Below are 15,991 nucleotides of genomic sequence, written 5' to 3'. Positions count from 1 at the left end.
TCTTTGGGGATGAGACCTCTTAAGTGTATCTGATTTAATTCTGTGGGGTGGGTGGTGCAGGCACAGTGAATCACTCAGGCTTGGTAACATCACCGAAACAAGGTGCCTGTAAGTAAGACTGAAAACCAGACTTTTTAGATTGAAGCAGCAGAAAGGTGCAAGGGCAACAGGATGAAATATAGTTTAAGACGAACAGCCACATGCCTCTCTGTTTTGCTTTCCTTTCTTTGTCCTAAAATTATGATGACATAAGTGTAATGGTTTTACTTCAGACTGGATGCCTGTTTCTGTTTTGCTACCACTTAATCTTCTAGCTGTGCTTTCTTTCAAGTCTGCAGTGTACCCTTAATTTAAGGATATAAATATGCACACTTTGGATACTATACAAAACATGGATGATTCTTCCATTATCAAATGTAATTCTTATGGTGTGTTATCAACTTTCTGTACAGGTTCTGTGTGGTTATTACTTAACTCAGTGCAATCCTATTGTGTGGAGGGAGATATTAACCAAGGCTAATTTTGTCCTTAAATGAGGAATACTCTAAATAGAGTCCATTTTTGGTGACAGGTTTAAATATTTGAGTATATATCCCACTGCCTCCCTCCGTACAAAATTAGATGTGATCATATCACAGTAAAATTGTGTTGTTTATATTGTGATGAAGGGTGTGTCTGCATATGCATGTGATGCATGCACTTGTGTCAGGACAATTTAACCCAGTATGAGCATGTCTACAATTATATAACTTCTTCCATCGAAGTAGGCCTTACTGTTTTAACCTGGTGCAGATTTATCAGGGGATGCTACAGGTTCTGCAGCCTTATTTGCTTCATTAGAAGCAGGCAAAAGCATCACAAGCTCCCATGTCCTGTGATGAGATCAGAGAGGGACTGTGTGTGCTCCACGTGACTGTCTCATAGTTTTCTTTTAGTTGTCAGGGGAAAAAAAATTTCCTCAGTTATTTTTTCCATCCCTTCGGTGATTAGCAAAACTCTGTATTCCTACTACCTATTGCTCACACGTAATGCTGTCTGTGCTTTTTTGTTTATCTTCTCTTTTCCAGTTCTTCATGTTTATTTTGTTAATCTTCCTGGCAGAGCTTTCAGCTGCAATCCTGGCTTTTATCTTCAGAGAAAATGTAAGTATCCAATGGTGGGCAAACTGAACTCCAGTGGGATTGTACACAGCTGGAGCATGGTGTTAGATGGTAGTTGATTTGTTTGTAGAGCAACTGATTGTTTCAAATACCAGCAAACTTGCTTCATTGCTACCACCAGTCTGCAGAACTGCCAGCAAGTCAGGGAATGCTAACTAACCTGGACTGTGCAGGGTGGATAGTTTGCGTGCACCAGGGGGCTACTTATTCCTCAAGTTTTTTGGATCTTGTAGGGTCTTCCAGACTCTCTTGCAGCCAAACAGTTGAACATTCCATCACGAAGAACCTTTATAATAAAGTCACACTAACCTTAAAGGCAACTATTTTTCTTTCAATATAGCATGTGTTTAATATTACTATTAATGGTGAAAACTCCTGTTTTACCAGGAAAGCCAGTGCTTGCTGTGCAGTGCAAAAGCTCTCTTGAGAATCTTCTAATCATATTCCTTCTTGAATTTCCATATTGTAATGTTCACCAGACTTCTATCAATGCTGCTTGCAAGATATCCTTCCTGACCTGCCCTAAGCAAGTCTCCCTATGTCCAGTTTTCAGTCCCATCAGTGGTTCCCTTGCATATTGCCCTGCTTAGAGTTTAGTCCTTCTCTCCAAAGCTTCATGTGATGTAGCCTTACTCTACTCTGCTGCTATGCATATTATTAAATGGCCATCATCCCTCCCCTGTGCTAGTAGTAGACTTTTACTACACTAGTAGTAACTACAGTCTCATTTCTTTCTCTGAGCAGCAAAGGTTTGTGTATTTGTGTGTTCACATATGCCAAGGAAGAGCCTGACTGAACTAGGTCCATCCTTCTCTGAGTGATGGGTGTGAAAGTAGATTGGTCAGTAGAGGTGGTCACTTGTGACTGTTAGTATTTATTTTGTTTATCTGGCCTCCACTGGTAGTATGAGAACTTACAGCACATTTTCTGTAGTGAACGTGAGAGAAATATGGTATGAGCATAGAAGGGCCATGTATAATGATGCTTTTCTTGAACCAAGATATACTTTTAATTTTATTCATATCGAAACCTTTTGATACAAAAGAATCAAGACTTAGGAAGCTCACAGCAAGACAGCATGGTGTTTGTAGGATGTGCTTGGGGGGAGGTAGTGAGAGGATATTTTTCCCTTTATAAACTGGGTTTTTTTGTCTTTGCCTCAGATCTGAAGGCAGTGGGGAAGGAATGGCACTCTACACACAGAGTGGGTGCCCCATTCCAGCTTAGGTTTTGAGACCATGCCCTCATGGGAACAGCTATCGCTGCATAAATATGTTGCAGCATGGGGGGTCTGGTGTATTCTGGGCATTACAGCTCTGCTGGTTTAGACAATTCCTTTGGTTCAGTACAAGTAGCTGACCACACACATAGAAATGCCCTGCAGGCCCAGATATAAGCTTCATGACAGAGAGAATACGCTTCCTGGGGATCAGGGAATGACTGTCAACTGACAGCTCCCACCTCTCATCTTTTGTCTCAGAAACTGGTAAAAGGTACAAGAAACTGCAAGTCCTGAGTGCAGGGTGGCTGTGTTCTGTGTTCTCCTTGCTTACAACCTGCTCCTGGGCAAAGTATCAGTACCTTCCACTCCCATGGGAGCCACAGGACATGTAAGGACATGTTATCTTACAAGATAAGGTCACAGTGGCTATTCTACTGTGGCATATGACGGTGTTTTGTGAGATAAAACTTGAAGAGGAACAAACTTTTATCTTTCTTGAGTTTATCTTCTTGTTTGTATCATCACCTTCCCACTCTGTCAGAATGACTGACAGGAAGGGCTTAAATGGGAAGGAATGAAGAACGTCAGATCCCAACATAGATGGCTCTGTGCAGAAGTCAAATTCTTGTGGTTTGTTCTCTCCTCAGGTTTGTTCTGAAAAAAATACCCCTTGTTTTGGTGTTGCAATGTATTTTGGTGGTAGCTTCTCTGGCTTTGTAACTACTTGTGGCCAATTTTGCTGTTGCAATGTATTTTGGTGGTAGCTTCTCTGGCTTTGTAACTACTTGTGGCCAATTTTGCTGTTGCCTTGGGGTTAGGGTGAGGCTAGATGGCTGAGCAGGATGTCCATAGGGACAGAGGTGGTCTTCCAGTGACCCTGTGTTGGGAAGAATTTTTCACAGTAACAATTTAGGTTCAAGTTCAGATGTGCTTTTCTCTTGCTTGCAAAACAAATTACTTTCAAGGCATGAGGTGGTAAATGCACATTTAGGCAACCTGAATTTCTTGGAAACTTACCAAGGAGGATTCTGGGATGATCACTGCACCAGTCCATATGGCTGTGGTCTCACTGGGTGAGTAGAATGAGAAAAAAGATACACTTTACCTGTTTGCTTTGCAGATAATGTTCAGTGCAGCTTTCTCCTATATAGTGTTTTACATCCAAACCAGCTCCCAAAACTCAGCAGGGTTAAATTATTAATTGCTGAGGGAGTGAAAGAAATTAAGAGACAAAAATATAGGAAAAAAGAGACGTTTTCTGCTGAGATTTGACATTAGAGGAAGAGTCAGTGAAGCAGAGTGTGGTGGTGGAGTGAGTGAAAGTGGTGTTTGCGATGGTGAGCTACTGCGATCTGCAAGTCCAGCTGCACTCCAATGAACTGTTTAAAAACTTTCTTTGAAGAGGAAGGCTACTGTTAATCAGCTATGGGATTTCCAGACTTTCTCTTCCTTTGAAAAGGAGATTTTGGGGAGGGTGGAGAACCCTTTTTCATCTATAAGTTCCCCCATAAAATAATGACTTCCATGAACACTAGAGAGATGCTATGAAAGATCAAATTGACTCTATGTATAGGAATTGCTTTTTCTATGCCCTTCAGAGGTCTGGATGGGAGAAAACCTGGAGGGATATTTTACTCTTAGTGGATTGTTTTAGCATCAAGAAAATGGGATGTTAGGAGCAGAAGAGTCCAGTGGTAGGCCTTTGGATGGAGTTTGGATTTTTAACTGCAGTTCTAACATTTAAGAAGCAAGTCACTTTGGTTCCTGATACGTCTATTTCCTCAGACATGAGGCAAAAGCTAAAGAACATGAACCTTCCTCAGTTGGGTGGACGGAGGTCTCTCCAATGGAAGGCACTGCGGAAGCGAGAAGTGCAGCACTGATGACTGTACCTACAAGCACTGTACTGTGTCACAAACATGAGGATGCTCCAGGCCAGTGCAGATGGATAGGAGTGGGTCCTGTTTTACAAGCAGGCACTGTGAAGGCACCTTCTTGCACTGCATTCAGTATTCTTAAACAGAGCACTGCATGAGAAGGTTGTGCCCTTCCTGGGCAGTGCCAGCATGCATGCATGCCTGTGTTGTGCAGAAATGCCCTCCTTTTTCTAAGCCCCCTTCATCTGGCTGCACTGATCCCAGCCAAGCCATTTCTTGAACCAGTGTGACAAAACAGCCACACTTCATTCACTGGCATGTAAATGCACGCACGGATGTGTTGTACTGAAGGCGTCACCCCCAGAACAGTGAGAGAAAAACACAGCTGAACAGCTCCTTATTGTTCATGGCTGTGGCTGGTACAATTGTGTTGTTCCAAGTATGTGCAAAGATCTAGTTTTATTAGTAGGTCCTTTGCTGCCTTCTGAATGGTTCTTGCCATAGCACTCCAATGTGCATAGACTTCCTCAGGGCTGCTACTAGTTTCAGTGAGAGGGATGCCATGGGCATGGCTGTAGAACTGTCTTATTTTATTGTCCTCTTCTTTTTTCTTTTGTCACATTTTTCTGAACTTCAGATATTTGGAACAAGCAGTTTAAGAGCAACAAAATAGAATCAGTTATTTTCCTGGTAAACTTACCCTTCCAGCACACGGCTCTGTTTTAGGCCAAGCGTCGTAAAAATCACACACAAACTCTGAACAATTTCCTCTGGGATTGCTTCTGTCAAAATAAAAGTTTCACTTTATATTTAAATTACTCTTTTGTTTTAGACCCCGACAAAGGCAGCCAACTGGGATTATTACCAATGGTAGTATCAGTTTCAAAGACTGTGCTTCAGGAACAGACAAGCATCAAAAAAATGTGCTGCTCTCTGCAGGGTTGGATTGTGTGTGGATAAAGTACGCAGTGAAAGGAAAGGAAAGGAGAATACTGAGGATATATTTCAGCTTCTTCTAACCTGACCCTCCCTCAGTGCACCAAATTCCCAAAGCAAAAATTCTGTGTCTCTGGTATTTTAATATTCAAAAGCAAAAAAAATGAGTTAATATCTGTCCCAAATAAGTCATTTAGTAATTTAGCAGCATATCTAATTAAAAGGTAATGAGTTTGAGCTACCTGCATGATCCAAGTATTTGTGACAAAGTTTTACCCAGTATTGACATAGTCATTAAATTTGGCCTTCATTTGTATTTGTAAAAGATAAGTTAATATTAAGTGGTATTTGGGGTCTTTTAAATAAGTCACCACAGCCTTCTCTTTTTTCCCTTAGATTTTATCGGTTGCAACAGAAACAAACAATTTTGTGCTTGTGCTTTTGTGCCCACCCATAGACTTCATACATATGTATGTGTATGTGTGATATTTCACGTTGCATATCAAGAACCTGAAACCAGCTTGTAGCAGTATATGTTACTGCGTCAGCAGCACTGTATGAACAACAGGGGGGAGTAAAAAGGGTATTTTTCAGGCAGCTTAATTCCTGATCCTGCAAATATGCAACATTAGAGCAGTGCTGTAGCCAGCCAAGTCCAGCCCCCTTCACTGCAGCTTTGCAAATGGCAGAAGATTTTTCTGTGTGGATCACAAATCATAAGGTATTTTGAAGAAGGGACCACACAAGTCAAGACCTATTGGGTATCTGAAAAGGAGATTTCTTGAGGTTTTCATCTTGAACTGACAGAAAGGCAGCAAGATTGAACTGGGGTGTTCAATTTAACAAGACTATTAGGATTTTATATTTACTATTCCTCCAGAGAGTGATCCTAAGTAAATGTAATTTCAAGGTGTCTAACTTTTTGAGAAGACTCTGAGACAAATTGTTTGTGCATTTTTTCTATTTTACTGTAAATGTAAACAGGAGTAAATGAAATTCCACGCATTTATATTGCTGGCCTTAGGAAAAATGTTCAAATTATCTAAGCCCTGGAAATATAAAGAGGGTCTTTTTCTTCATGTGTGTGGGTTAGTTTAACTAATCTATAGCATTGTCAGGGAAATGGTGTTTTTTCTGATTCATAAGCTGACTTTAATATTTTCTATTTGTTATATGTTTTTTACTTCCTTTTCATTCCCAGAAAGTTTCATATTAGGGCTTCATTCTGCTCTCTTACATATGGAAGTAAATTCAGAGCAGCTCCCATGTTGTTAGTAGGAAGTTAACTGGTTTGAATGAAAAGTGGGGGGAAAATTGTGATTTAGTTACAGATCTCATAAGGCACAGTAAGTGAAACTACTATTTCGGTGTGGATTTGAAGATAGTTCTAAAATCTGGTTTAGGTCTGTTTCAATTTATGAAATACTTTCAAATAAGGCTGAAAATTAAAAAACAAACAAAAAACCAAACCCAAAACCAAACCAACCAAACTTTAAGTGTTAACATTATCCTAGAAGTACAGGTATAATTCAATCCCTGATTTTAATGAGCAACAGTTTTATTCAAATGGTACCTTTCACCCTGGATATAGTTATGGTTCAGCCAGTGGTTTTTCCCATGTTTCTCCTCTGAGGTTAGCAAAACAAAGAACAAACCTAAAACAACGAAAGAACCCCCTGCATTCACAGAAAGGAGCTTTGGGAAGTGTTTGGGAAAGGTGTTGGCAGTAGCCTTTACATTTCCACCTGTCTGTGCATTTCAGCTGACCAGAGAGTTTTTCACCAAGGAGCTGAAGAAGCATTACCAGAGGAACAACGACACAGATGTCTTCTCTTCCACCTGGAACTCTGTTATGATCACAGTAAGTCAGACCATGCCAGTTTCATGCTGCCCATGATCAGTGGCCACCAACACGGTGCTCAGCCTGCACCCTCAGCTCACCCAGGGCCAGCCTGCTCCCACCATCCTGCTGCGTCAAGCCTAGCACCAGGGCTTGTGGCAGTGGTTGGAGGGAGGTGAGAATTTGGCTTGCAGCCAGTCTTTCTCAAATGGAGCTGCCACCAGTCCCGAGACACTCCCACTGACTGTATCATCCCTTGTGTTTTGCCAAAGCCCAAGCCATTTGACCTGACTGGGTACCCCCAGGTTTCAAACAGTGGGCACAGAAAGCAGTGGAGGTGCCTGCGACTGAATATCACTGCATTTATTCTGGGCCTTTCACCTTTCAGACTACTTCAGAACTATTCCAGCCTAGCAGCCAAAAACTTGTGCTAACTAATGCTCTTTTGTTAGCTCTTGTGAAATGAGTTGGTAGGTGGCAGCTTAGGCAGGAGTGTGCCTAATGACATATTTTCACTATAAAAATATTAGCCATCAAAATTGACTTTGTTATTACACTACTAATTGGGCAGGTTACAGGTTGACTGTCATTGGAATTGCAGTTGTTATTACCTACCACAAGAAGTTCTCTGTGTGTGTGTGTGTGTGTGTGTGTGTGTGTGTACACATGTGAGCTTAGTGCTCAGTACACCCCATGGTGTTATCTCTTCAAGGGTGAAAAGCAGGATGTCAGGCTCTGTGGATGAAAAGTCAATTTTAATCTTAAAAGGAAAAGATGATTGCTGCTCTTCATGCTGATTCAGGACTATAATAAAGACATTTCCTTTTGCTGACTGAAAGGAGACAGAGTATGACTTGAATCCTTAAAAAGGACCTGACTGGAATCCTAAAGAGAGACCTTACTTGAATCACCTAGCAGTGCCTTTGAGCAGCAACAATCCTGGCCATTAGCTATGGAGAGAATGGGAGCCTGGATTGTACTGCTGGCTCCCTTACAGACTTGCTGGGTGATCTCAAGCAAGTCATTCTGGATATGCTCCAAAGCCCTGTGTAGTTTGTGGCAGTACTCTCAGTAGTACCTTAGAATCTACAGTACAACATGGAAACAGTGGGACTTTTTATAAAGACTTTGATGAAGCAGAAGCTCCAAGGTACAAGCACAACCCACTTTCTTGGAAACAATAGTTGTTTTGTCTCTGCTTTGGCTAAAGCTTTGATCCCTACAAGAATAGATCTTTGGTATATTTCTTGTATCTGCTTTCAGAGCTAAGCATCAATTCTGTCTTCCTTTCTTCTCTGTGCCTCTCCCTAGTTTGCCTGCTGTGGAGTGAACGGGCCAGAAGATTTTGAAGCTATCCCCCATCTTCCACACTCCTCTTTGGAAAAGATGACACCAGAGGCTTGTTGTCAGCGAGAGCTCCAGAGCCGGGAGGGGATGTTTGTCAACAAGGAAGCTTGCCTCACAGGCATCGAGAGGTTTCAGAACCGACAGGTAAGGGAGGCCGAACACTAGGAAAAGGACTTTCACAGTGGGCAGAGAGATGGCTGCAGTGGTCATGGGTAGCCAGTGAATCTGACATGTCCTGACTGTACCTCACATCCTAATTACACTTCTGCTGACAGATCTTGAAGTGACGGTATATGTCTGATTTTGAAAATCCCACTGCTAAATTCATGTTGTGCTTAATATGAAGACTTTCATATGAGATTGAGAGGTGAGGTGGAAATTTAGATCAAGTTTTATTGTGTTTCTGAAGGTCAGAACTACCTCTGAGAAGTTAATTAGCAAGCCAGCACAGGTCAGCGAGGATGGGTTGGACCTGACTCTTACTGGCTGCATTAGTGGCTCCAATTTAGTTCACAAAGACTCCTAATCAACATATGCAATCAAGAGATCAAGAGTTAAACAGCCACAGAAAACCATGGCTGTTTACCAAGGAAGACAAGTGTTGGAAAACTTTATTTCTCTGCTTCTTTACTCTTTACAGTAGAAAAAAGGCATTTCTTATAGCAGTCTTCCACTATCTACAGGGAGCCTACCAAGAAAGCTAGAGAGGGACTTTTTACATGGGCATGTAGTGATAGGACAAGGGGGAATGGCCTCAAGCTGAAAGAGAGTTTTAGATTAGAGAGAAAGGAAGAAATTGTTAACTGTGAGGGTGATGAGACACTGAAAAAGGTTGTCCAGAGAAAGTTGTGGACACCCCATCCCTGGAAATGTTCAAGGCCAGGTTGGATAGGGCTTTGGTCTAGTGGAAGGTGTCCCTGACTGTAACAAATGGATTGGATCTTTAGGGTGATCTTTAAGGTCCTTTCTAACCCCAACCATTCTGTGGTTCTATTCTATGATTCTTTTGCCAGACCTCTCAACTTAGCAATTTTTCACAATACTAGACTGGAACAAGACAGTTCATCCCATTGACACATTCTACAGTCATGTTTCCTTACAATGTCACCAAGACATGATGCTTAAGAAACTTTCTAGCAAAGTTCCTGATTGTGTTCACCTCAGCATTAATAAGCCAACTGAGCTCTGTACTGACCCTATGTACAAGCCTCCTTCTCTCTCCAGACTAAGCAGTGGTCCTCTTTTCAGCACTTGATAGCAGATTGTGAAAGAGAGTAAAGGAGTTTGGAAGCAGTGTATGAACTCTTCCTTGACTGGCAGCTGGAAATGGTTGGCAAAGGCACCCTGGGTGAGAGATCATAGCAGACAGTGCTGTGCTGCTTCTGCCAGGTCTGATTGCTGTGAGTAGATGGGGAGGAGAGAGATGACAGATAGTGGGGCAGGAAAGAGAAATATATTTTGAGAAAGAGGGTTAAAGTTTTCCCTGAGTGGTGATGCTGAGGCTAACTACTCCCATGGAAAGGGAAGGTTTCCTGCGAGCCCATGCCACCACAGAGGGTTGGTAGGAGATGCCATGTGCACAGTGAAGTGCCATCAAGCACACAGTAGTGCACTTGTGTAAAATAAGAGAGGCAATCCCAAGCAACTGATGGCTGAATTGAGGGATTCCTGGAGCAAAGTCAGGCTCTTCGGACACCATGCTGATAGGACAGTGCTCTCTGCCCTAGTGCTCACCCCTGTTTATAGCCAGCTGAGCAGGGCATGCTGGAGGTTGGGTTAAAGTTGGAGTTCTGGCAAGCACACAAACATTTTGTTGCTGGGCTGGATGCTTTTCTTTGAAAATTTGACTGAAACATGGCCAGAATAGAGCTGGTGCTGAGTGGTCTCACATTGACAAGAGCATGGCTTTAACAGGTCAGCTAAAGCTGGTGGTCTGGGACCTGTGGATCAGCCTCATGAGCAGATGCTCTCCATGCTCTCCTTTGTTCTCTGCTGGTTGAGCCTCACTCGCAGTGAGCAGGATCTGGCATGAACACCAGTACATAACTTTGTGCTGTCTTTGCAGTTCAGACACTTTCATTAAAGGTGGAGGTAAAAATCAGGTGACTGAAACTTCCCAGCAGTATAGATGGGATTAAAATGTATGTGTGAAGTATATTCCCAGTGGAGAGGAAGCTACTTTTTGCACTCCAGTCTACTTTTTGCTTTTTGTGTGTCCTGTTTGCAGAAATTTCCCAGTGGGTTGGAATTTTAGGCTGGGAGAACTGAGGCCAGAATAAGCTGATGATTTCCAGAAACATCCTGAAACCTTTGCAGGAAGATCTACCAGCTGTTAATTGTGTGAACAAGAGTAAATTACTTTAAAGATGATGGTGGCTATGCTTCATAAGTGGAAGAATTGCCATAGTGGATGGACATGAGTTGTTAATGAAATTCTTCTATAGCCAGAAGATCAGTAGGTGTTCAGCCATGGTCTTTTGGGGGAAGACACAGAGAAAAGGTCCTGAGCTGCTAAAGAGCTGCTGGCTGTGAGAGACGATTCAAGAATCTCCTGCCTTGGCTTTAAATAAGTCATCCTTTTCTGTAGCCAGCCTGGGTTGTCTGTCACCTGCCCTGAGTGTCCTTCCCTCTGTGGTTAATCTCTGTCCTTTGCAGATGGAGTTCCTCTCTGTGCTGCCCTGCAAGAACTCACAGTTTCTCTTGGTCAGTGAGGGATTGTGGGTGTAAAACACCCCCATCACACTACAGCAAAACCTGCCCCTCCCCAGCACTGTCCTGTGGGTCTCTGCCTCCTGTGCTTTGGGGCTGGGTGAGGTGGTGAGAGGGAGCCATGCTTGTGGTGCCTGGGTGCTTGGGTCTGAGAGCATCTCATGTTCTAATGAGGGCTAATTTGTAAGAACAATGCAATGTACTGCTCAGGTGTGTCTCACCATGTTTTGTCTTTCCTAGGGCTGCTACACTGTGATCCTGAACTCCTTTGAGACCTACGTGTACCTTGCAGGAGCCCTTGCCATCGGAGTGTTGGCTATTGAGGTACTTACTGTTGTTTGACAATAAGGAAAGCAGTGTCAGTAGATGTCCAGCAGTGAGGCAGACAGGCAGGTGCTCCCCTTGCCAGGGGAAGGTACTCTGGCAAAGTTCGAGAAGGTCATCAACTTGTGGGTTTAAGTGCCTGGAAAGAGATGGGTGCTTGATCCTTTGACACAAAAAGGCAAGGAAATAACCAGTGCCACACGCTTGGAGTGCCACCTTGTGCTAGGCCAGCCACAGAGCTCATCCCTGCCATGCTGGCCACAGGGGCTTTGGGAACCCAACGCTTGCTCCAGGCCCCACTGTCACTGCCCTCATTGCAGCAGCACGCCAAAGCTGACTGATCTGTCACTTGGTGAACATGTTCAAACTCTGCCTTTGCTTTAAAAGCTTCTGTTTAGAGCCTGAAACTATTGGCTACAGAGCCACTGTCCTGCATTACTACCTGGCTCTTTGGTGATATTTCTGAGCAACAGGCTTCCACCAGACATGGTATTAGCCCAGAAGTGATGTCCCTGTGGCATTGCAGGGGCAAGGCTGGGTGCTTTGGCAGTCCCCTGTCTTGTGCAAAGGAGAGGGACCTAGGCAGAGAGCCTGAGCAGCCTCCTGCAAAGTCTGTGCTGTGCCCATCCCAGGCAGTGGCAATGATGTACAGAGCAGGGATTGTGGAACCTGCTCTGCTGTGACACCAAGGGCAGTTTGGGAATAAAACAAGGCTGCTGCCGTAGCCACTAACAGTTTGAACAGGGCAGGGGTGGGGGGGAGGAGTGAGCGTGGCACGGGGAGGTGCGGGGAGCAGCGGAAAGAAGGGAGGAATCGCCTTTAGGAAAAAAAGTTTTGCCACAGCCTCCCCTGAGTGGTAAGAAGGGTCCCCCTCACTGCATCACTGACTGCTGGTCAGGAGGGAGCAATGGGGGTGGTCCCAGGGCTGGGGGGGGGGAGGGTTTGTTGATTTTATGGAAGATGCAGCTGACTCTATTTTGGTTTTGCCCTCTTCTTCCCCACCTCTTCCCAGCTGTTCGCCATGATTTTTGCTATGTGTCTCTTTCGAGGGATCCAGTAAGAAATGGCCCATGGACCACCATGTTCCCCACATGTTCAGAAGAAAGAAGGAAAATCAGAAGAAACAAAATCTGAAAACACCCAAAAAACTTTATTTTTTTTAAAATGGGATAGGGAGGGGAAAAAAAAAAAGGAAAAAAGGGGGTTGTAATATATGAATGACCAAAAGGATTGTACTTCAGGGGCTGGAACTTTGAGGTGATGTGCACTACACTGTACACCGGACCCTTGCCCAGAGCCACCCGCAGCAGCCGTGGAGCAGGAGCCCAGCACAGCTGATTGCACTAAAGACTGATGGAGCCAGTGGAGGGGGCGTGGGAGGATGAGCACAGCTGCCTCTTCCACAAGGCTGAGCCTACCATGCACAACTTCATCGTGCTTTAGACAGCAAAGGACTGAAGAATAGACACACAAGGGACTGGATAAGGCAACAGGTTAGCCTTGATTATCCAAGTGGGTTTGAAACAAGTGGTGATGGCTCATCTAAGTAGGTAGTCATTGTTTGCGTGATTCTGGGTTTAATTTCCAGCCACAGAATGAAAACACAGATTCTTCAGTGGAAACTTTGCCCTTGTCACGTGAAACTTGTCTGAGAAGTCTAGCACTTCAGTGAGGCTGGCTTTTCTCCAGAGCTCCAAGCAGGGGCAGCATGATCTAACTTGGCAATGGGACTCAGCTAAGGCTGGCTGAGGGTCAAGAGTTTGGTGCCTACCTTTCTGTTTTTACTAAGATTTATTGTTCATTGTTGTGAAAGAGACCAAATGGTTCCCTGCTGTGTTCCCATCCCCTGGGAAAAATAATGGTCCGGTCAAGAATCACTGACCTGCTGCCTTCCTGAGAAGGGGAGGATAGAATCTTTAAATCTGGTAAGCCTTTGCCTTTCCCTTGATACTTGCAAAAAAATGGTTTATGGTGCTCTGTTAGCATAACTATTTGCAGTGGTTCCTACATCCTTTCCAGCCCTAAGGGGAGGTCCAGTCATGGTGCTGGATGGAAGAGGCTTAGGTTTGTCAAGCATGCTGTTTGCCTGGAACAGTCTGTTGGCATCATTTCTGCTCAGAGAATTTCCCCTGAGATTCTCTCATGGGCTCATGATGAAAGTAATCATCAAGTCAGAATTGTTTTAGTTGAGAGTGTTTCCTCCCTTGAGATAGTTTTTTATTTAACTAACATGTCATCTACTCAATCATTTGGAAGTGAACTTGAGAAAGATGCCTGGGACTGGACCTTAGTCAGAGATTAAGCTGGAGCTTCTGAGGCCCCAGGCAGCCTCTAAGAGCACCCAGTGTGCAGACAAACTGCTCCAGCTGCTGCTCCAGTGGTCATGGATATCAACTCAGGCAGGTCGCTGGTTTCTCTTCTCTGGAATCATCAGCTCCTGTTGCCTTAATTGTTCATCTGGTCACCCTCTGACCCCAAACTCATTTTACCTGGGGGAGGATAGAAAGGGCTGTGGTTTCTCATTTATCTTAGGTCTTTTTACAGATTTTATAGGCTCAGATTATGTGAGCACACTTATACAGGCTCAAATCACCTCTTCTGAAAGCTGTAACCTCTGGCAAGGAAGGAGCTGAACAGTAATCTCATGTCCTGGCTTTGCAGCTGCAGGAGGTACATCCTCTGGCTGTTCCCTTACACCCCTGGGGCTGTGTCCCTTGAGCTCTCCCAGTGGCACTGCACAGACTACAGGCAAGGGAGAAAAAGCAGCAGAAAGCCTAGGCCATAATTGACAAAGATCCTAGCTAAATATCCAGGTTGGGGAATCAAGATACTAAGGAGCAGGAAGGAGGCGTTAGAAGTTTTTCCATTTTCTCTTCATTTGAGAACAACACTTCATTCATCAGGAGGATAGGGCTGGGCAGGTAGAGCTGCAGCCCCCCCATGCTGCAGTCAGCATATTCAGCAATGAAACAGGCGGCCAGGGCTGCTGAGCAGCCCCAGATGTTGCATTAAACCTTGTGGAAAGCTGTTCTGAACTATTTCCCTCTGGACCTTTTTGTAATGAGGCATTGTAGCATTAAATTCTAGTCTGTTGTTTAATAAAGGAAAACAGTTTGGTTAGCCAAAACCCAGCAGTATTTGTACTGAACAGCAGGTGCTGCACTTAAGAAATATCTGCTGCATCTACTAGTCTCGTAGGAAATGGGCCCAGCAGAAGGTGAGCTTATCTGTTCTCCTTCTGCCTTAGGAGTTGGTGTCAGTTACTGTTCTGGGAGAGCAAATCCCAGGGAAAGAACAAAACTGTCAGAAGAGACAGTAATTTGGCTGGAGGTTATTGAGAGAAGTAGAACTGCCTCCCCCAGTCTCCAGTTTTTTTCTTTCCCCTTGGTTTATTATGCAGAGTCCTCAGGTCGGAGCCTGGAAGGCAAATACTCTAATTTGCGCATGGTGGGTGGTTGAAAGGAAAAAAAAAAAGCCTTTAAGCCTTTTTCTGCCAACAGTGGCATGGGAGGGAGGAAAAACCGTCAGAGCTGGGGGAACCAGACCAAAGCAGTCAGAGCACTAAGTACTGAATACACACACCTGAAATAGGATCTCTGCTGGCTTGTTTCTCTTTGGCTTTCCTAATTCTGTACTCAGTGCTTTGTCTGTAGCTTTCTCACTTTCCCTCTCTCCCAAATGGCAGTCCCTCAATCTTCAAAAGGATCTCCTCTTCACCTGTTGTTCTGGGCTGTGCACAGCTGTTTCTCGTCTCTTACCTTGTCTGATCCCTCGATGCTCTTTGCTGGGTGAAGACTTCAAATCCTCTCGGTAGGCTGGCTCACATGCCACTTGAAACATAGCTCAAAACCCCAGCAAAGGCCAGGCAGCATCAATATGTGCAAGTCTGACAGTGGTAGTTGGTAACATGCAAAAAGAATTTCCCTCAGGGGACTTTAATGAACTAGCAACCCTAGAAAGCAGACTCCCACTGTATGGCAAAGCGTGTAAATTTGTTGGTTTTGTCCCTTGGTTATGTGGCTGCCCCCTCTGTTGTACAGTAGTCTTCAGAACTGTAGGCAGGAAAAGCAATTGTATTTTTATATGTGTTTTTAACAGCTCTGGTGAATAGTCTGGGGTCGGGGCTAAAGGTAGAGTCACTGCTCGCTGGAGAGCTCTGGGCAGGCTGGAGACAAGATAGAGCTGCTGTGCTGCTGCCTCCTTTGCTGTAGCACTGTGACCATGGCCCAAGCACCTTGGATGGAGTAGAGAGGAGCCTGTGCTTGTGAGCCCACAGCCCCTCTCAGCATCCCTGCCTCCTGGCTGTTATTTAATGCTGTCACAAATGCCTGGGAAAAGGGCTGGCGTGTGAAATAATGTTTGAAATCTATTTTAAAAAACTGTAAATGTACTTTTTATTAGATAGTGGAGCTAATTTATCCTGTATTCCCTACTGTAATGCTTTTTTATATGGAAAGGAATTTTTTTTTTTGGTAATATAAACCAGAACACAAGCCTGAAGCACTCTGTGCATGGTTTTTTGTGTGCATTTCTTAAAAAAACCCAAAAAAACCAACAAAAAACCCAAACCAAAATA

At 44.0% G+C, this 15,991-nt stretch overlaps 1 protein-coding gene across 6 annotated transcripts in view; it reads left to right on the top strand.

Moving 5' to 3' along the window:
- The window catches only part of TSPAN18 (tetraspanin 18), a 120,773-nt gene extending 104,796 nt beyond the window's left edge, over positions 1–15,977 (top strand). For all 6 annotated transcript variants that reach the window (XM_017811458.1, XM_017811420.1, XM_017811429.1 and 3 more), the window contains 5 exons: positions 1,068–1,142; positions 6,958–7,056; positions 8,347–8,526; positions 11,332–11,415; positions 12,428–15,977. In XM_017811458.1, the coding sequence (XP_017666947.1) occupies positions 1,068–1,142; positions 6,958–7,056; positions 8,347–8,526; positions 11,332–11,415; positions 12,428–12,475 (486 nt within the window). In that variant the 3' untranslated portion in view covers positions 12,476–15,977. The remainder of the gene's footprint in view (positions 1–1,067; positions 1,143–6,957; positions 7,057–8,346; positions 8,527–11,331; positions 11,416–12,427) is intronic.
- Positions 15,978–15,991: the final 14 nt, after the last annotated feature.

Source organism: Lepidothrix coronata, unplaced genomic scaffold (assembly GCF_001604755.1).
Source record: "Lepidothrix coronata isolate B3197 unplaced genomic scaffold, Lepidothrix_coronata-1.0 Scaffold1, whole genome shotgun sequence".
NCBI lineage: Eukaryota > Metazoa > Chordata > Aves > Passeriformes > Pipridae > Lepidothrix > Lepidothrix coronata.
The sequence above is the reverse complement of the archived record's forward strand: the minus strand, read 5'-3'. Positions and strand labels throughout refer to the sequence as shown.